The sequence below is a fragment of the Mustela nigripes genome, chromosome 13 (assembly GCF_022355385.1).
Source record: "Mustela nigripes isolate SB6536 chromosome 13, MUSNIG.SB6536, whole genome shotgun sequence".
Classification (NCBI taxonomy): domain Eukaryota; kingdom Metazoa; phylum Chordata; class Mammalia; order Carnivora; family Mustelidae; genus Mustela; species Mustela nigripes.
Genome location: NC_081569.1, coordinates 68,194,159 through 68,216,708, shown reverse-complemented (window position 1 = coordinate 68,216,708; position 22,550 = coordinate 68,194,159). Strand labels below are relative to the sequence as shown.

The 22,550-nt window shown below is 36.8% G+C and overlaps 1 protein-coding gene across 7 annotated transcripts in view; it reads left to right on the top strand.

The window, feature by feature from the left end:
- GABPB1 (GA binding protein transcription factor subunit beta 1) overlaps positions 1–13,687 on the top strand; it is a 67,562-nt gene extending 53,875 nt beyond the window's left edge. For 4 of the 7 annotated variants that reach the window (XM_059372807.1, XM_059372805.1, XM_059372809.1 and 1 more), the window contains exons 7-9: positions 1,345–1,530; positions 4,593–4,708; positions 12,180–13,687. In XM_059372807.1, the coding sequence (XP_059228790.1) occupies positions 1,345–1,530; positions 4,593–4,708; positions 12,180–12,332 (455 nt within the window). In that variant the 3' untranslated portion in view covers positions 12,333–13,687. Of the gene's footprint in view, positions 1–1,344; positions 1,531–4,592; positions 4,728–12,179 lie in introns of all 7 variants that reach the window. The other 3 variants (XM_059372806.1, XM_059372810.1, XM_059372811.1) reach the window with 2 other exon arrangements.
- Positions 13,688–22,550: the final 8,863 nt, after the last annotated feature.

The window sequence follows — 22,550 nt, the reverse complement described above, 5'->3', positions numbered from 1 at the left end:
AGTGATCCATTAGGTGTGCTCATGACATCACGTGCCCTCTTTAATACCTATCATTATTCCTTTGGCATCCATTTTCTTTGTTGAAGTGTAATATGCATACAGAAAAATGCACAGCTAATAAGTATAGAGTATAATGAATTATGTCAGTGTGACTACTCCTGTATAATCACTGCCTAGTTCATAAGTGGGAAGAGTAGAGTATATATTTTGTATCTGACTTATATCACTGAGCATGTTTTTTGTCAGATTTATCCATGTTTTATATTTTGTTTTAATTGCTGTGTTGTATTCTACTGTATCAATCTACCATAGTCTGTTCATCCATCCTCCTTTTGATGGATATCTGGTTGGTTTCAAGTCTTTTACTATCATGAGTAAAGCTGCTATGAATGTTGCTGTACATGTATCTTTCAGGAGCAGTAGTTGGGCCTAGGATTGCCTGTGGGAAAGGATTTTGGCAGCATTAAACTGTGATTTCTTTACCCATGCAAAGGCAGGGATGCTGTTTTCTACTGCCAGAATCCTCTCTGAGCCTCTCACAAAATATTAAGAACATAGTTTTGGATTTTATTTAAATAAATGTTACTATATTGTATTATTCACTATCACAGAGTACTCGATCTGTGTGCCACTTACTGTCAAGGCAACTCCAAAAAGGGAAAACTGTTTATTCTGCTTACTTGAAAAATACAGATTTTCTTGTTTCATCAAATATGGAAATGTGTATCTACTCATGTAAATATAAATGGAGTGTAACCACATACAAAATTCTCTTTTTGGATTACAGAATTTTCTTAAGCATATGTAACTCTTGTTATATCTGTGACCTTGGGAGGTTTTATAATTTCTGTACCTCGTATAACTAAATGAAGAGATATTATTTTTTAAATATACACATGCATAGCCAGAACTCACTTAATTGTAAATTAAGGCTCCTAATTGTAAATTGTGGGACTTGTCGGTGATGGTTTACATAGATATGTACAGCACCACTGCAGAGAGAATTTAATAAAAACCATGTAGTAGCTTTTCTGTGTCATACACACAAAAAGCAGGGAATGGGTGCCTGGGTGGGTTAAAGCCTCTGCCTTCGGCTCAGGTCATGGTCCCAGAGTCCTCGGATCGAGCCCTGCATCGGGCTCTCTGCTCAGCAGGGAGCCTGCTTCCCCCTCTCTCTCTGCCTGCCTCTCTGCCTACTTGTGATCTCTGTCTGTCAAGTAAATAATAAATAAAATCTTTTTTAAAAAAAAAAAAAAGGGAAAACAAAAGCAGCAAAGCAAAAATAAATTTCTAGTCATACTTCTGTACATGTTCGCTGATTTTTACATATATTTTTTTTTCCAGTAGTAGCTACGGAGGAGGTAGTTACAGCAGAATCCGTGGATGGTGCCATTCAGCAAGTAGTTAGCTCAGGGGGTCAACAGGTCATCACAATAGTCACAGATGGAATTCAGCTTGGAAATTTGCACTCCATTCCGACCAGTGGAATAGGTCAGCCCATCATTGTGACCATGCCAGATGGACAACAAGGTTGGTAGTAGGCATGTGCATAAAGTTTGAATTTATTCTCAATGCTCGGGAAATTATGGTGTTTCTCAAAGTATTTATTTATGCCTTAAATTATATTTTTGTAACCTTTTGCAACAGACGTGATTGGCTAATTTTATTTGCTTGGGTTAGTATTGAAATGAACTTGGTATCTCTGAGTATATGCTAGGTGGTAAAAAGAATTGGCTCCAAAGTATCTGGTTGGAAAATGAGCTTAAGTAAACAATTCAGAATCTGCTTTGGACAATAATTCCTTTTATTGCAATCTATTGCATTTATTGCAATTTATTGCCATTTATTGCAATTCAGATATCATATAGTTTTTTAAAAATACCATGTTAGAAAAGGCTCCTTACAAAGAAGTTGGGCTTAGGACTTGTAGTAGGAATGTGGTAGCCACTATTAGCAGCTTTGTCAATAACATTCCCATTTTACCCCCCTTGGAAACCACTGAAAGTAGTAAGCTAGATTAAACAAAAGGCTGAGAAAACCATAAAATTCCGTATTTTAAGTGCTGCGCAAACCACCTAAGTCCATTAGCATCAGGGCAAGAGAACCTTCATGAAAGCCCACAGTGCATTAGGAAAAGAGAAGAGATTGAGCTTAGAAATTAGCAATAAATACACACTCAGCAAGACAGGGCCCAGGCTATGTAGGAGATGCTGTAAGCAGGGCTGAGGTAGGGTAGGGCGTGAATGCTGGAGGAAGCAGAAAGAGAAGGTGCAGAAAATTCCTATCTGAGCAAGCATTGCCAGGGACCCAGGACCCCTGCCCCCAACAAAAAAAAGTGTGTGCACATGCATAACCTTTTAGAAAATGATTAGGATTGCAGAGACTGTGTCCCTTCATGGCTAGTGAAGGAATTGGGGGAGGCAGGGGCTAGAGCTAGAGGTTTGGTTTAGAGTGACAGAGGAGGTATGGCACTATAGGGTAACCAGGTCTCAGGGAAAAAGTTTGTCTCTATAGGAGAAGAGGAGCCCTTTGACCTGTGAAGCCTAGAAGGCCATTCTCTTCCATTCTGCAGAAATTTCTGATGGCTAGTCCAAAATTTGGGTCAGGTCCAGATGCTTTCACAAAGCTTCAAAGAACTGATTCTAATTTTATAGAAATAATAAAACTTTCACAGTTTGTATGAAGCAGATATAATGTTTCTAATACCTGATCGTTACACAGACAGACTACTCTCAACCCACGAACAAATGGAAAGAAATGTCATGTTTTTGGTTGAGAAGATTTACTCTCATAAAGATCTCCATTCTCCCTGAGTTAATTTATAAATGTAATATGATACAGGGAAAAAAACCCAAAAACTGTTTTAGTTTGCTAGGGCTGCCACAGCAAAATACCACAGACTGAACGGCTCAACAGAAATTTATCTTCTCACAGTGCTGGAGGTTTGAGGTCCAAGATAAGGTGTTGGCAAATTTGGTTTCTTCTGAGGCTTTCTCCTTCCTTGGCTTGCAGATGGCTGCCTTCTCACTGTGTCCTTATGTGGATGTCCCTCAGTCTGTGTTGTCTTTGTCTTAATCTCTCCTAAAATGACAACAGTCATACTGGGTTAGGGCCCACCCACATGACCTCATTTTACCTTATTTACCTCTTTAAAGGCCAAATCTCCAAATGAACAGTCACATTGTGAAGTACTGGGGGTTAGGACTGAAGTATTTGAATTTTGAGGAGGACACAATTCAGCCCATAACAGAGACTAACAGGTTTTTTTCCTGCAACAAGTCAAAGAGATTCTGAAGTTATATTAGTGGGTGGAGAAGGGAAGAAGATTAAGGAAAACTCTGGGAAAGAAGAGCAATGAGAGGCACTTAATGAGTATTAAGATAAACTTTTAAAGCCTCTGTAATTAAAAAATGTGTAACTGACATATGAATATATACAGACTATGCAGACAGTCCAATGAAGCAGATACAAGGTTCTCAATTCTTTTTGGGTTAATTTATAAGTGTAATGTACTATGAGTTAAAGGAAATAAAAGACTTTAATTCTCAAGATCACTAATGTTTTAAATTCCAGTGTACTAAAAATTTTACTTTTTTCATTTCTGCTTACATTTATAACTGACAGAGTTTTTAATATTTTGATAAAAAACTTTAAAGGCTATTACACAATTGTAATTTTCTCCATTGATTATTAAAATTGCTTTGCATGATTCCAGCTCTCAGTCATTTCTATGGTCTGTACTGCTTGCTATGCAGAGCAAGGACAGCCTCCCTCTCTCTCTCTCTCTCTCTATGTATATTTATATCTGTATAAAGAAATACTAAAAATTAGGGACAAAGTCCAATAAGCCAAAAGAAAAACAAGCAAAGGTTATACACAGACAATGTTCATAATGGTGTGTCCATGCTGTGGACTGTTATGTGGCTAGATGAAAGTGAGCACTGCATGTGCTGATGGAAGATACCCTCGGTACATGGAGTGAAGAAAGTGGAGGGAGAACAGTGTCTCTATTGTATGTATGCTACCTTTTGTATAAGATAGAAAAATGAAAATGTGTGTTCATGTTTGTTTTTATATAAGTTAACACAAGAACAATAGCAAGACACCAAAAAATGTGATTCTCTATTACGCTAATTGGTTTTTCACCCATATAGTGAATATGTCATCTGTAAAATTTTTTAAAAAATAAATAGTATTCTTTAAAAATGCACCCTGGGGGCACCTGGGTGGCTCAGTGGGTTAAGCCGCTGCCTTAGGCTCAGGTCATGATCTCAGGGTCCTGGGATCGAGTCCCATGTCAGGCTCTCTGCTCAGCAGGGGGTCTGCTTCCCTTCCTCTCTGTGATCTCTTCCCTTCCTCTCTCCTACTGTGATCTCTCTCTGTCAAATAAATAAATAAAATCTTTAAAAAATAAATAAATAAATAAAAATAAATAAAAATGCACCCTGAAGACCAATATAGATATCCTCATAAAAAGAAAATTAATGCTTGTAAATTATTATTTTGGGACATCTTTATTTTAGATGAGTTGCATCAACAATGTTACAACTAGTTTTATGAAATGAAGTAATATCCACTTTTTTTAATTTTAGTATTAACAGTACCAGCAACTGACATTGCTGAAGAAACTGTTATAAGTGAAGAACCACCAGCCAAGAGACAATGTATCGAAATAATTGAAAACCGGGTGGAATCTGCAGAAATAGAAGTAAGGAGTCTTTTACCCGGTGTGTTTTGCTGCAGTCGTCCAAAATAAATTCAATTTGCTTTTCTATATATATATTTTTGGTCTTTTATATTTATTACTGACGGTGTTGTTTTGATACAGAATGAAAGTACTTAGTACTATTTTGTCTAATTATTTGCTTATACATAAAGCAAGCCCTCAATAAATACATATTGAATGAATGAATGAATGAGTGAAGAATTTGTTTATAACAAAGTCTGTCATCATGGTAACATTGTAATGAATTTGGTTCTTGCACTCCATCCTTTATTTTCTATTAAATTTACATGCATCATTCTCACAAGTCACTGAAGGAAATGTCACTGTATATTGACAAAAAACATTTTTTTCTTTTGAAAGTGAAATACAAATGCCTGTTTGGGCTGGAGGATCCTTTTAAAGAAGGTTGATGTTTGTCGACTAGGTTATTTTTTTAAAAAGCCATACATAACTGCTTATTTCACTATTAAGTTCTTTAAGAAGGAATTTAAATTTAGATTAGCTGTTGATAGGATTCAGCTTTTTCCCCCTCCTCCCAAACTAGTTTGGAAGTGTAACCAGACCAGAGTGCCTCACAAATTTTTTGTCTCACATGACTGTAAATAAAACTGTTTTCCCTGAATTTGACATTAACTCATACAACGTGAAAACAAAATTGTTCTTGAATAACTTCAAAAGATCAATTGCAGTATAAAGGACACTGGACTCGAAATTAAATGAGCTGGATTTGAATCCCACCTCTTTCCCCTTTTAGCTTTGAGGCAAGTTATCTTACCTTCCTGAATTGCAGTTTTATTTTCTTTCAAATTGGAGTTTTGGGTAACTTTCTGCATTTGGATAACTTATCAGAATTAAAAAGTCAGCATACTCATACACATACTCATAATACCTGATATTTGTAACCAGTAAATGTTGTTGAATATCTTAAATAATAATAATATTGGTGAATGTCTAAGAATTCTTAAGTGTCTTGTTTCATCGAAAAGAGGACTTTTTTTTTTTAAGTAACTAAAAAGCAACATAATTCTGACTGAGGACAACTAGAATGTATCTTTGCTACAGTTCGTGTTAAGTGTAATGCTGGTACATCTTTAAGCTACAATCACAAAGAATATATTATTGAGTTAACAAGAGTCCAATTCATAGCTTAGCCAGAATATTTGCTAAAAGTATGACTTTAATTATTGAAGGTAAGTTGTTTTGTTTCTTCAAAATTTAAAATGATATTCAGTAGACAGAAGTTCTTACAGATTAGCAATTTTTTTCATTAACAGTAGCAATATAGGGCGCCTGGGTGGCTCAGTGGGTTAAGCTGCTGCCTTCGGCTCAGGTCATGATCTCAGGGTCCTGGGATCGAGTCCCGCATCGGGCTCTCTGCTCAGCAGGGAGCCTGCTTCCTCCTCTCTCTCTCTCTCTCTCTGCCTGCCTCTCTGCCTATTTGTGATCTCTCTCTGTCAAATAAATAAATAAAATCTTAAAAAACAAACAAACAAAACAGTAGCAATATACTTGTTATTTAGTAATCTTTTAAAAAAAGTTTTTTGATGTCAGATGATTTTTTTGGCACATCAGGTGAAAAAATTTTGTCATGTACTTTGCTTTATTATTATTATTTTTTTTTTTGCTTTAACTGTTTAATAAAATCTTTTTAAATTACTTGAATTTTTATTAAATATAAGCTTACTGAATTCAACAAAGTATATATTTAAAATAGTGAATGCGCATCTTGTACCTTTATTTACCTAATAACCCTTAAGTGTTGTTTTCCTCAAAGGTCAGCCTGATCCCCCCCTTCCCTGACTTAGTCTTTTTAGAGACCTGGGAGAATAATTACAGATAATAGGAAAGTATGAATTGAGGTATATAAATTAACTAGAACCAAGGTTAGAACTTTAGGGAGATGGAGTTTTAGCTTGGTTTTGTTTTGTTTTTTGTAATTAGAGCTTTCTGGTCATGGAGCTCTCATTCTCCATCACCAGAAATGTTCAAGCCAACATTGCATGATCTTTATAGAGCTCTTACAGAGAGACCTTGAAGCTACAATGAGTCTAGATGGTAGAGGGGGCTGGGGATATAGAATGAAAAGAGGCCTCCAGTGTTTTCATCAAACCAGGTCATCATTTCCTTATAATACATCGAGTGATGCTTTTGAACTTACTTTCTTAGATGACCAGTGGAGTTGTCTTGGGGGCAGACTTTTCTACTCCAAGTGACAACTTAACCATTAACTAAAAAAGTTTCTTGCAGGCAGTGATTCTCAGCTGGGGCATTTTTGATCCCAGGGGACATTTGGCAATGTCTGGAGACATTTTGGGTTGTCATAACTAGGGGCATGCCCCTGACCTATAGGGGATAGAGGCTGGGCCTGCTGCTAAACATCCTACAATGCCCCCATAGTTAAGAATTATCTGGTCCAGGGGTGCCTGGGTGGCTCAGTGGTTTAAAGCCTCTGCCGTCAGCTCAGGTCATGATCCCAGGGTCCTGAGATCGAGCCCCACATCTGGCTCTCTGCTCAGCGGGGAGCCTGCTTCCACCTCTCTCTCTCTCTGCCTGCCTCTCTGCCTGCCTCTCTGCATACTTGTAATCTGTCTCTCTGTCAAATAAATAAATAAAATCTTTAAAAAAAAATTACCTGGTCCAAAAACATCCATGTTGAGATTGAGGAACTCTGCCCTATGAGAATTAAATAATTAACTCATTATTCAGAATCTGACATGCTTGAGTTTTCTCTGCATGTGTGTGTCTACAACTACCAAAGAGAGTGTTTATAAGTCAAGTGTTAAGAATTTATATTTACAGTTTCCTGACTAGCATTGGAGAGGTTTATTAATAATACCTACACAATTGGTTTAAATTGTAGAAAATGTATTATAAATGCTACAGCTTTTATATCTGCATTGTAACAATTTAGGAAATGAAATAGATTTGTTTTTCAAAGGGGAGGTGTGAATAAGACACCAATTTGCAATAATATGTATCATATCACCCCCTTGATATTACTGCACTACAGATATTTTTAGAAGCAGTGTGCTATATATGGAATCAGTGAATTATTTTGTAATGTGGGAGGGAAGAAATACAATTAGTGTATTAAGAATAACAGATTTTTTCCTGTTATTTACTTGTGTGAATTCAGGAAATAGCTTTATTTTTTTAAGTGTTTCAAGATTCATTGTTTATGCACCACACCCAGTGCTCCATGTAATACGTGCCCTCCTTAGCAAGTTTATTTTTAACGAAATATTTGTGTCTTCTAACCAGTGACGGATTGAGATTCTTAGTGTTCTTTTAAAAATTGTTTCCTGTAAACTTTACAGTGTTTGATTTGATGCAGTTTTTTCCAATCTATTTTCCTTTTATATTCTTTTGATCTATCAGAGTTAAAAATTTTCTGTACTCCCTTTTTTTTTTTTTTAAGGTTTTTATTCATTTGAGAGAGACCATGAGCAAGACACAGAGAGAGAGAGAGAGCGAGAGCGCGAGCATGAGCTGGGGGAGGAGTAGAGGGAGGGAGAAGCCGACTCCTCTCTTAGCAGGAATCCCTACTCAGGGCCCAATCCCAGGACTCCAGGATCACAACCTGAGCCAAAGGCAGATGTTTAACAGACTGAGCTACCCAGGTCCCTCTCCTATCTCTTATAGATAAGTTTTTTTCTTCAGGGTGGAGTAGGCAAAGGGCCAGGTAGCAAATACTTTTGGTGTTGTGGACTGACCAGTCTGTGCTTCTCTACTCACTTTTGCCATTGTATTGGGAAAGTAGCCATTGACACTTTGAAAATGAGTACGCATGCCTTATTTCAGTAAAACTTTATTTATAAAAACAGGATCGTATTTGGCCCTGGCACTTGGAAAATTGATGTTTATACACAGAGAAATAGCTCACACACTCTGCCAAGTTTTTCCTCTCTTTTTAAAGACTTTGTTTTTGACAGAAAACACAAGTTGTAGGGGGAGGGTCAGAGGGAGAAGCAGACTCCCGGCTGAGCATGGAGCCCAATGTGGGACTGAATCCTGGGACCCTGGGATCATGACCCAAGCTGAAGGCAGATGCGTAATCGACTGAGCCACCCAGGTGCCCCAATTTCTCTCTCTCTCTCTCTCTTTTTTTAAAAAGATTATTTATTTATTTATTTGACAGAGATCACAAGTAGGCAGAGAAGCAGGCAGAGAGAGAAGAGGAAGCAGGCTCCCTGCCAAGCAGAGACCCCTATGCAGGGCGTGATCCCAGGATGCTGGGATCATGACCTGAGCTGAAGGCAGAGGCTTTAGCCCACTGAGTTACGCAGGCGCCCCCAGTTTTTCTCTTTTTAAACAAATATTTAATGGTTAAGAATATGGATATGTTTTGTAATTTTCTGATGTGTTTTCTTGGTCACGTTTAAATATTTAACCTTTTAAATCTTGGTTTCCCCATCAGTAACAGGGAAGAAATAACAGCACCTATATTATCAGATTTTTGTAAAGTTTAAATGAGAACACATGTAAAGGAGTAGAATTTCTAATAAGTGCTCATTGTTGCTTTTATTATCTTCCAAATTCTATGGAGAGGTATGGTAAAACATGAACCACTATACTGATGTTTTGCCTTATAATAGCTAAGGTAAAAATAAATTTGAATATTAGAAAATTAAAAATGATATCACTGGTTCAAGAGAATTGCTACCAGCTGAAGCCAAATTCAAGAATTTTGTTTGAAGATAAAAAAGCAAACTCAAATCTTCCCTTGCCTTGTTTTAACATTGCTTGGGTTTAGAGTTGTGGTGTAAGATAAATATATCTTCTCAGTTGCTACCAAATCATGATTATCGTCAGAATTTACTTTTTTGGAATTCTTCAGTGTTAGACTGTTAAAGGAAAAATATTTTAGTATTACATATTATTAGGGGAAGGTGTGTTTATTTACAAATGTCAGAGTCCTTTTTACTGTACTTTTATTGGAAAAGGTCAAAGCTAGAGGATTAGTATTTCTATTTAAATATAAATCCTCAAATGTCATTCTGTTGGACTATTCACGTGTGAAACAACCAAAGTACTGTTTATCTTAAGGAAATGTCTTGTATATAATATATGTTCCGTAAACATTTAACAAATAAATTTGTCAACAAAGGATCTCTGAGTAAAATAAGAAGTGATATTTTCCACTTTTTAGAGATTTTTATTTGCTTTGAAAAGTGAGATGGCAAGAAGATTCTCTCCCCAAACACCTATACTCTTAAGAAGGAAAAAATGGAAACACTTAAAAAAAAAAAAACTTTAATAATGTTAAGTGTGCTTTCAGTCTGGAGGACTAAGTATACTTAGATAAATATACTTACCTTTCAGGTTTTACAGATACAGTCAAGAAATGGCAGTGTAATATGAATCTTTTATTTGCCTGGTAGGCAAAAGGGAGCTATCTTTTCATTTATAGGAAGATATACTCTAATTGAAATAAAAATATGCTATAAGGAAAATAAACTGTATTTACTGTTAGACTACCTCACTCAGTTTGCTTTCGTTTGCTGAGTGTGAATTATTGCTGTTTCTAATGTTAATGAAGAGCTAGTACAAGGAGATGCCGTAGAGTTAGAGAGTGTATTCCCGTATTTCCTACCAAATTCAAAACTTGCGTTATCAAAGGATCTTATTTCTTAACACATGTAAAATTTTAAAACACTTATGTGTTGCCGTGAGTGCTCCTGCCAGAGGTGGTGGTCTAGCTCCTGGAGACGCAGCCCCCTTCTCCAGTTCTTTCTATCGGCGTGCTGTAAATTCTCCAGAGTTCACTGCCAAGATAGTGGTGTTGATTATCACCTGAGGCTCGTCTCTTGGTTGTTGTCTTTTCTGACTTGTTTCTACTTTGCCATCTTGGCTGGAGAAAGGGTAAGAAGAGGATAAGAAAAGGGTAGCAGGGTAAGGCGTGGGCATTTCTTAAATTGGAGATGAAGGGCACATGTTTCTTGTACATTTTGTGTAAATGGAAGATTTGGAGACTACTTATGTGATCAATCATTCCCACATTTGGTGGACTCGGGAAAAATATAGGATGGATTTAGCTTCATTCCCAGTATGGGGAAGGGAGTGGAATCGAAGGAAGGAAGGAGTCTTAACACTTGCTCCTCCTTGGAGACCATGTGAATGGTGAAGCGGAGGGAATCTTTTGGTGTTCACAATGGACAGGAGTCAAGGAAGTAGAGGAAGAGACCCTCAAAGTGTCCTTTTCCCCAGTAGGCTCCTGACCCTCACCTTCAGTTCCATCTAGTCAAGTGTCTTGTCCAGTGTGACCCTGGCGTTTCCTTTTTTTTAAAGTATTTTATTTATTTGACAGAGATCACAAGTAGGCAGAGAGGCAGGCAGAGAGAGGAGAGGAGGAAGGAAGCAGGCTCCCCACTGAGCAGAGAGCCGGATGTGGGGCTTGATCCCAGGATCCTGAGATCATGACCTGAGCCGAAGGCAAAGGCTTAACCCACTGAGCCACCAAGGCGCCCCAACCCTGGCATTTCTTATGATCATTCATAGCCCTCCTACGCTGAGTCCTCATCCTCCTAAAAGGTCCCAGGCCTCTGTAATGAGGTTGAGCTTGGGCCTGTGCGTGTCGAACTTTTGTCCATGTGCATACATAGAGATATCTCATAGAGATATGAGAAATATCTCATATCTCATAGAGATATGAGAAAGGAGCCTTTGAAGTGTTTTCCCTTAGGCAACTGTGTAGGGACAGAGTGAAGAGGAGAAAAGGTATTTTCATTGGACTAGATTTGTGTTTAGCTCTCAGTTTATTGAGGAATTTAATACATATATTTTATATTTGTTTAATTTAGTGAATTCCACAATAGAGAAATTAGTATTTTATTGGTTTGTAAAATGGGATAATTTAGGAAATATTAATCTAAACGAACATTCTTCATTCCACAGATGAGGAATCTAGCTTGTTACCAGAGAGGAAGATGGTATTAAAAGCAGTAATATTAGAATCTCATAAACCCAACTGTGTTACTGTGGAAAGGCTACATCATCTCTGAGCATCGTTTTTGTCATCTGTAAAATGGGCATAATCTCTGTCTTACAGTCTTGTTATTGGACATCACCTTGTTTAGTTACATAATGAGTGCTCAATAAGTACTAACTTCTATAGTTTGGTATACCTTTACATAAAAACATCACAGAGATGTGAAGAGCTATATTTCTCTCTTAAAGCTCTTCACTGGTCTTTGTGGACCTCTACTTTTATATGTATGACAATCTGGGCTCATTATGTTAATCCCACTTTTAATTAGGGAATGCTTTCTTGAGGTCAGAAACTAATCTCTGCTAGAGTGTGGAGCACAAAATTTGGGGCTTTAATTATTAATGAATTAGTATCAGTAGGTGGCTACATCTAGCTCCTACAGATTTTTCAGTTTGTGGGATGCGTGCTTATGTGTGTTAATCATGTATTCATGCAAACATTGAAAAAACCTTTTTTTTCAATTAGGAGAGAGAAGCTCTTCAGAAACAGCTGGATGAAGCAAATCGAGAAGCACAAAAATATCGACAGCAGCTTCTAAAGAAAGAACAGGAAGCAGAGGCCTACAGACAAAAATTAGAAGCGATGACTCGTCTTCAGACTAATAAAGAAGCTGTTTAATTAACTACGAACATGTAGTTTGATTTACTTTTGGTTAAGAGAAAACACAGTTTTGAACTGTACACCACAAGGCGCAGTCGCAGGAAGCCAGGATAACAGAGGAGACTACGGATTGCCGATCGGACTTAAGCCATGCGCTCTGAATCCTTGTAACATAAAACTCTACTTTAGAAGTTGTGAAATGTATTTAAAACTAAATTCTGTAAATAGTTTTTGTTTTTTTACAGTTCCAGATGAGTTATAAAGATTGTTGAAGAGATCCAAAAACAAAATAAGCCACTGTTTTTGTGAATTCTTTTTGATTTTAGTATGAACCTTAGTTTCTCAGAAACAGAACAGTTTTAAGGGTGATCGTTGTCGATTAGACCAAATGTTATATAAAAATTATGTGGTGGACTGATGCTGGAATTACTCCTGTAGGTATAAACTTCTATATGAAAAGAAGATTTCTCCCAGGAAATCTTTGTACAGCTTTAAGTTGTCTCAGATTCTCTGAAAACATTTTTTAGAAAGCAAATTTTTATATTTGTTCAATTTCAGCTATACCCAAGTAGATTTACATGTATATGAAGCAAATATTTTTTAAACTTTCTGTTTGTACATATTCTGCATGTTTTATAATTTCAAAACGCATCACTTGCATAGGTATTTTCCCCACAAAGATGATGAAAGTGAACTAGGGGAAAAAATCCTTTTATTCTGTAGGTCATTGAAAGTTAAGTAAGCTAGAAGCTGGTTTTATTGGGATTGACAATGTTCTTAGAAGGAGCAGCTTACAAGTTAACTTGAATTTGCAAACTGCAAAAATCTATGCTTTTTTGAAAATTTCATAGTGGGGACGTGAAACTGTATTCTGTGCCTTCCATCATGATTTCCACATGAAAGCACTTTAAGGCACTGGATTTTAAGATAATGTTTTTGGAATACTCAGAGCATATGGGTTTCTGAAATATTTCATGGACTCATTTTCCCCCAGGAAATTATTCTTATGGAAAAAAAAATGCTTTTGTATGTAGAACAAGAACTTTTTATACTACAGTGATGCTAGGTATGTCTAACATAACTTTTACTTTTCCCTGTGAAAACTGTATGTCTGTGCTGTGACTTGCTCTCATCACAATATTGTTGAATTCCACAATGTATGGACATTAAACTCTGACGTACTGTTCATTCTTTTTTGTAAAACGTAACTTCAAGCTCTTTTTTCTTGCTTTATTTTTTAATGTCTTATTGCTTTATGAAAATGTTTAACCCAAAACCCTTCTAGATTACCTATCTGTATGAAGAAGCAATTACCCTTAAAACTGTACTCTGGCCTACTTTTCTATTTTACAATTAAATATCTTTTCCACATACATTCAGCGTAGACTTATATTTTGACCACACATTAAAAATTTTGTTCTTTATGTTACAGCCATATTCCGCCAGAATGAGAATATATACATTCTCCACACTGTATCTTACAAATCCTGGAGGTAATCTCTTGGGAAGTTGCTAGTTCTCTCATGGGCATTATTATAGTTGTTAAGGTAATGAAAGGATCTGTGACCCATCAGCCTGATACTTGATACTTGGCAACTTAGGTTCAAGAGCAAATTTAAGAACTCTAGAAAGAAGAAAAAAAGACCTTTAAAATTTACCACTAAATTTGACATATATTTCAAATTACCTAAAACTAGGTTTTATAAATGCTAGGACATATTTTCAGTAGCATGAAGCTACATTTTGTATGTCTTATTATTTGAGTGCATTTATGGATTGGTTAGGCAGTGCCTTTGACATATGCAGAGCTGGAGTGGAGAAGGTCCAGTAGGTTTACCTCAGAGTGCAAGCCACTGTAGACTTTGCTTCCAGATCAGCTCGGCCCCAAAGAGCCCTGAGACAATTGGAAATGAGCTCCTGAAAGCTGATTTCATACTCCTTTTGATTCCTAGTCTGCTCTTGTGCTAGGGATTTTACCTGGTACAAGAAGGAGTTTTGATTTGTAATAACATTTGATGTAGACGGGAGAAAATAATTGGTACTTAAAAGGAATATATCTATGATAATATCAGGTAAATACGCAGGTGTCTTTGGGAGATGGTCACTTTTTTCAGAGTGTTATGTTGGACTTGTATAATTCCTCAGTCATCTATCCCTGATCCAGTGTGCTGCGAAATCAATAGACAAGAATTTATAACACATTTCAAATGACTTTTTTTTTTTTAATTTTTTTTTAAGCTTCTGTTTTCAGGCAGGCTGGAAAAGCTTTACAGTCTAATTCTCAGTGGTATTTTGAGCAGAAGATTAAAGGATCTGACAGGATAAAATAATACAGAAGTTTTCAGAAATCTGTACTTAATGGGTTTCCTCTACCTAATGATGGCTTTGTAGTTAAAGATCATTTGGTTACCACATTGATGGTTAATTATTTCCATTGATTTGTGAACAAAGACCTTTTAGAATAGCCTTGCTCAACTAAGGTTCTGGGAGGAAATCAAGCCCCAATGTCCTAAATGTTAGGGCCTACAGAATTAACATCTTGTAATGAATTTGCTTCTTTCCTGTGCATCTAGAACAATTACATACTGTCTAGACGTGGAGCTCATTAGAGGTTGATTACCTAATCACTTGGTTCAGATTTAATACTTCCCTGTGTATAGTCATTGGAACTCAAGGACTACAAAGTCTAAGTTGGATCTGTGATGCTTCCGCAAAATCTCCTCGGGCAAGTAGTATCTGCAGAGATTGTGCTTAACTAATTTTAATTTATTGTTATTTATTTATTTTTGTTTATATCCTAATTACTTCCCATGAGGGCTTGTAATACCCCTTATTTTTATTGACTTAGGAATAATTTTCTTACGTCCATCTTTCATGATATGAATGGCAGACTAGTACTCTATTCTTTTACTGAATTGCTCTGTTTCTTTATGGTGCTGGCATGCTGGGAGTTGGGAAGCTTTTCTCTGTGACAGCCAAAAGAATGAGGTTAAATGGATGAGGGAATAAATGCGAAGTCCCATGACATTTTTGTTTATGACAAAAAGATTTGTATGTATTGTTTTATCCAAAACATATTGCTAATGAAAATCTATGCAGTATATTTTTCTCCAACATGATCATTTATTATGTTATTTATTGAAAATTAGAAGGAACCCTTGCCTGTAACAGGAATCAATGAGTTGATAGACCTATTCATGGATGATTTGTGCTGATATGACTGATTTTTTCCTGTTTTACATAGTTTCTCTCTGATAAAATCTGTAAAATTGTCTCTGTACTTTAATACCTGGAAGACCTTGAGAACTGACTCACAATGTTTATCAAGAAGAAAAACCTTTTCAGATAAAATCACAAAACAATTGGAGGAACCTCTGTGGATGAGATCCATATGGAACCCATCTGGATGGGTTCCCAAGGCACTAGCACTCAGGCTTATAGAGCAAATAGAAAAAAAAAATGTTTTTTCTATTCACCTAGCTTCTGTTGAGTAAATAACTCCTCCAGCATGTCAGATCAACTTAGGAATGAACTAACTAATAAATTTGTTATTTCATTAAGTAATATTTACTGTACTGGGATTTCATTATAGATAGCTAGTCTGTTTTAGTTTTGAATAATGTTTGCTATTTGCTTTCTTGGTGTTAAATGGGAACATCTCAATGCACGTGGATTCAGTTTGACGTAAGTAAGCTCCCTGAATTCATTCTTAGGTTACTTTGTGGAACCCATGGTGGAAAACACATTATTGTCACTGGAAATATGCTTTGGTTCCAAATAAAAAATTTTGTATCAATATTTTTAAGACTTGTTAAAACTAGTTTCCAAATATAGAGATATACAGAGAGATGGTCTTAAGAGTTTTTGATCATTTTGATACCCTGAGCACCTTTAAAAATTTCAACTTAAAGATGATAAATATGGGGTGCCTGGGTGGCTCAGTTGGTTAAGCAACTGCCTTCTGCTCAGATCATGATCCCAGAGTCCCGGGATTGAGTCCCATATTGTGCTCCCAGCTCCACGGGGAATCTGCTTCTCCCTCTGACCTTCTACCCTCTAATGCTCTCACTCTCTCTCTCAAAGAAATAAAATCTTTAAGAAAAAAAAAAAGATGAGAAATATGGAATATAGTTTGGATGTATTTCCTGAAGGCTCTTCATTTTAATTTTTTAAAAAGATTTATTTATTTGAGAGAGAATTAGTGTGGGAGTTGGGGGAAAGGGCAGAAGGCAAGAATCTGAAGCAGACTCCCCGTTGAGCTCAGACCCTCACATGGGGCTCAATTCCAGGACCCTGAGGGCACATCCTGAGCCGAAATCAAGAGTTAGCCTCTTAACCCACTGAGCCTCTCAGGTGCCCCTTCATCTTTAGATAAATACTGTAACTTCCAAAAAACTGATTTTTTTTAAAAGATTTTTTTATTTGTTTGTCAGAGAGAGTGAGCACAAGCAGGCAGAGTGGCAGGCAGAGGCAGAGAAGCAGGCTCCCCGCTAAGCAAGGAGCCTGATGTGGGACTTGATCCCAGGATGCCAGGATCATAATTTGAGCTGAAGGCAGTGGCTTAACCAACTGAGCCACCCAGGCGTCCCCAAAAAACTACTTTTTACTTTTGAAAAATTCAGATGTGGTCTCTGCAGTTCTGTCCACTATGCTTTATTAATTGCTTACCTAGTTTTTCATGTAAGTAGTTTAGATCTCATGTGCACAGTTGATATACAATATGTTTTCTAGATTACTTAAATGTCTGACTTCTCTGAAAGAAAATGATTTTCTTATATATTTGTGTGTCACTTTTGTATGTCCAATTTTCATAATTACTCTAGATTTGCCTTATAACTCAGGAGTTATTTCAAGTTTAAAGTGTATTCACTTATTTTGCTATAGAAAAATAGTATATATTATGAAAGCTTATCCTTGAGTGAGCCTAGTCTCCTTTTTTAAAAAAATTGTTGGTCTGCCAGAGAACTGACTCTACTTCCAAATATTTCTGTCTAGTATCATAGAGACTTTGGCATCAAACACTGAAGGATATTATTAAGTGTCCTCACTACCTTTGTTAGGTACAATTCAATACTCAATAGTTATGCTGTTGGCTTAACGAAAACTGTAGAAGAACACAGAACAACAATATAGCAAACATCATGAACCTGCTGCCTAAGTTTAATAAATCTCCATTTACCTTGTTTGCTTCAAATCTTTTCAGACAGAATGTTCTAGAATGTTCAACTTCAATGTAGTTGAAGTCCCTTTGTTCCCTTTCCTTATCCCCATTTTCCCCCTTCCCACTAGAAGACAGCTACTGGTGGGAAGGTTGAGGTTGAGATGTTTCAGTCTATCCATATTTTCATGTTTTTACTACACATTGAATTTGTTATGCTTATGGTAGATTTTTGTGTGGTTTTTAAACTTTAGTAAAGCTGTCATTCTATACATATCTCATTCTGCATTTTGAGTTTTTCAATTCATCAGAATTTTAGACATTTATTCATATTGATGCTTAAATACTTACTCGTTGGGACTGTTATACAAAATTAAATAAGAATATACCATAGTTGAATTGTCCTTTGTTCTATGTATAGATATGTCATTTCTAATTTTTTTGCCATTACAAATAGTACTCTCTGTACTGTAGGCATACATGTGCTAAGTTTCCTCCAGAAAATGGAATTGTTTGGTGTAGGGTAGTCAATTTTACCAAACACTGTCAGATTCCTTTCTAAAGTGGTTATGAATAGTGAAGAGTGATGAGAATTCTCATATTCTCATATTTTACCAACACCTGATTCTGTCACACTTGAATATTCTTGGCAACCCTCATTCATATGAGATTGTTCTTATTATTTGCAGTTTCCTATTACTAGTGAGGTTGAACATTTTTACTCTGTTGTTTCTTGTCCATTAGTGTTTATTCTTCTGTGAATTTCCCATTCATGGCTGGCTTTTTTTGTTTGTTTTTTGTGTTTTTAAGTAAGCTCCATGCCCAGCTTGGAGCCCCGTGTGGGGCTTGAACTCACAACCCTGAGATCAAGACCTGAGCTAAGATCAGGAGTTGGACACCTAACTGACTGAGCCACCCAGGTGCCCTTGGAAACCGATCTTTCGCTGGTTGTATGAATTTTAAATATTTTCTCCCACTGTCTTTAAAAAAAAAAATGTTTATATGATCTTGATTAGTACATATATACTGGATTTCTACTATATGTGATTCTCAGTGCCAGGCTGAGGGAGAATCCCAAGTTTGATAGGTGTCTTAACACTCAAGGACTCTATAACTAAAGGTGGGATGAAATTTTAATATATAATTTGATCCTTTTTCTTTTTAATTTGATACAATTTCCTTTTTATTATGTATGTGTTAAGGGAAAAAGATTTAAGAGATGTAATATATTACCTAAGATAATTTTTCTCAATTCTTGTTCTAACTTGATATTTCATATAATTTATGTGTTATATATTTATATTTGGATATTTTATAGTTGTCTATTTCAAATTATATTCAAAAGAATAATAAGTATTTGGATTATTGCACATGATGTTTAGTAAAGTCTTTGGGAGCTTTGAACAGAGCCGCCAAAAATTTGAATTTCACTAGCCTACTGCTCCTAGAGATCTGGTGACTTAAGAGTACCAGATAACAAAATTGAGTGACGTCTTGGTGTGATGGAAAGAACATGGGTATTGGATCAAATAATGATATGTTCAAACTTTAACCCTTCAATTATTATTGTGTAATTTTAGCCAAACATTTTAATGGCCTTGGGACACAGTTTCTCTAAGATGAGCTAGAAGATGACTTTCACAGGTGGTTTTGAAGACTGAATCCAATTCGTGTGGATAAAAACTACAAGGCATAGAGGTCAGTACTGAGTCAACATTTGTTAACTCTACTTTGAGGAAATACATAGAAGAGGCAGAACTCTATTGAAAGTATGCAAAGGGCAGTTATTCTAGCCTGGCACCCTCCCTCTGGACAAAAAAGGTGTGATTTTCTGCTGTCCTAAGGCAGTGTTTGTCTACCAACTGTATCCTTATGCTACTTTCCCAAGTGAACTCCTACACCTGAATACTCTTGGTGCAGCGGGCTCCTTCCCAAGAGAAGGTGGACTTCATCTTCCTCCCCACCACGAAGCCTCTCATAGACTGACCCCAGCTCACATCTGGACCCAGGGCTTACTTAGGGAGCAAAATACAATGTTATATGTCGATTATATTTATAAAGCTGGGGAAAAAAGAGGTGGCAGGAACTGAAATAATAATAAACATGAGCTATCTCCCTCTATTTCTTTTTTTTTTTTTTAATAAACATATAATATATTTTTATCCCCAGGGGTACAGGTCTGTGAAGCGCCAGGTTTACACACTTCACAGCACTCACCATAGCACATACCCTCCCCAATGTCCATAACCCCACCCCCCTTCTCCCAAATCCCTTCCCCCCAGCAACCCTCAGTTTGTTTTGTGAGATTAAGAGTCACTTATGATTAGTCTCCCTCCCAATCCCATCTTGTTTCATTTATTCTTCTTCTACCCCCTTAACCCCCATGTTGCATCTCCACTTCCTCATATCAGGGAGATCATATGATAGTTGTCTTTCTCTGATTGACTTATTTCACTAAGCATGATACCCTCTAGTTCCATCCACGTCATCGCAAATGGCAAGATTTCACTTCTTTTGATGGCTGCATAGTATTCCATTGTGTATATATACCACATCTTCTTGATCCATTCATCTGTTGATGGACATCTAGGTTCTTTCCATAGTTTGGCTATTGTAGATATTGCTGCTATAAACATTCGGGTGCACGTGTCCCTTTGGATCACTACGTTTGTATCTTTAGGGTAAATACCCAGTAGTGCAATTGTTGGGTCATAGGGTAGTTCTATTTTCAACATTTTGAGGAACCTCCATGCTGTTTTCCAGAGTGGTTGCACCAGCTTGTGTTCCCACCAACAGTGTAGGAGGGTTCCCCTTTCTCCACATCCTCACCAGCATCTATCATTTCCTGACTTGTTAATTTTAGCCATTCTGACTGGTGTGAGATGGTATCTCCTTGTGGTTTTGATTTGTATTTCCCTGATGCCGAGTGATATGGAGCACTTTTTCATGTGTCTGTTGGCCATCTGGATGTCTTCTTTGCAGAAATGTCTGTTCATGCCTTCTGCCCATTTCTTGATTGGATTATTTGTTTTTTGGGTGTTGAGTTTGCTAAGTTCTTTATAGATTTTGGACACTAGCCTTTATCTGATATGTCATTTGCAAATATCTTCTCCCATTCTGTCAGTTGTCTTTTGGTTTTCTTAACTGTTTCCTTTGCTGTGCAAAAGCTTTTGATCTTGATAAAATCCCAATAGTTCGTTTTTGCCCTTGCTTCCCTTGCCTTTGGCGATGTTCCTAGGAAGATGTTGCTGCGGCTGAGATCGAAGAGGTTGCTGCCTGTGTTCTCCTCAAGGATTTTGATGGATTCCTTTCTCACATTGAAGTCCTTTATCCATTTTGAGTCTATTTTCATGTGTGGTGTAAGGAAATGGTCCAATTTCATTTTTATGCATGTGGATGTACAATTTTCCCAACACCATTTATTAAAGAGGCTGCCTTTTTTCCAGTGGACATTCTTTACTGCTTTGTCGCAGATTAGTTGACCATAGAGTTGAGGCTCTATTTCTGGGCTCTCTATTCTGTTCCACTGATCTATGGGTCTGTTTTTGTGCCAGTACCATGCTGTCTTGATGATGACAGCTTTGTAATAGAGCATGAAGTCTGGAATTGTGATGCCACCAACTTTGGCTTTCTTTTTCAATATTCCTTTGGCTATTCGAGGTCTTTTCTGGTTCCATGTAAATTTTAGGATTATTTGTTCCATTTCTTTGAAAACAATGGATGGTATTTTGATAGGAATTGCATTAAATGTGTAGATTGCTTTAGGTAGCATAGACATTTTCACAATATTTATTCTTCCAATCCAGGAGCATGGAGCATTTTTCCATTTCTTTGTGTCTTCCTCCATTTCTTTCATGAGTACTTTATAGTTTTCTGAGTATAGATTCTTAGCCTCCTTGGTTAGGTTTATTCCTAGTTATCTTATAGTTTTGGGTACAACTGTAAATGGGATCGACTCCTTAATTTCTCTTTCTTCTGTCTTGTTGGTGTAGAGAAATGCAACTGATTTCTGTGCATTGATTTTATATCCTGACAATTTACTGAATTCCTATACAAGTTCTAGCAGTTTTGGAGTGGAGTCTTTTGGGTTTTCCACATATAGTATCATATCATCTGCGAAGAGTGATAGTTTGACTTCTTCTTTGCTGATTTAGATGCCTTTAATTTCCTTTTGTTGTCTGATTGCTGAGGCTAGGGCTTCTAGTACTATGTTGAATAGCAGTGGTGATAATGGACATCCCTGCCGTGTTCCTGACCTTAGCGGAAAAGCTTTCAGTTTTTCTCCATTGAGAATGATATTTGTGGTGGGCTTTTCTTAGATGGCCTTGATAATATTGAGGTATGTGCCCTCTATCCCCACACTTTGAAGAGTTTTGATCAGGAAGGGATGCTGTACTCTGTCAAATGCTTTTTCAGCATCTATTGAGAGTATCATATGGTTCTTGTTCTTTTTTTTATTGATGTGTTGTATCACATTGATTGGTTTGTGGATGTTGAACCAAACTTGCAGCCCTGGAATAAATCCCACTTGGTCGTGGTGAATAATCCTTTTAATGTACTGTTGAATCCTATTGGCTAGTATTTTGTTGAGTATTTTGGCATCTGTGTTCATCAAGGATATTGGTCTGTAGTTCTCTTTTTTGATGGGATTTTCTTGTCTGGTTTTGGGATCAAGGTGATGCTGGCCTCATAAAATGAGTTTGGAAGTTTTCCTTCCATTTCTGTTTTTTGGAACAGTTTCAGGAGAATAGGAATTAGTTCTTATTTAAATGTTTGGTAGAATTCCCCCGGGAAGCCGTCTGGCCCTGGGCTTTTTTTTGTTTGGAGATTTTTGATGACTGTTTCAATCTCCTTACTGGTTATGGGTTTGTTCAAGTTTTCTATTTCTTCCTGGTTCAGTTGTGGTAGTTTATATGTCTCTAGGAATGCATCCATTTCTTCCAGATTGTCAAATTCACTGGCGTAGAGTTGCTCATAGTATGTTCTTATAATTGTCTGTATTTCTTTGGTGTTAGTTGTGATCTCTCCTCTTTCATTCATGATTTTATTTATTTGGGTCCTTTCTCTTTTCTTTTTGA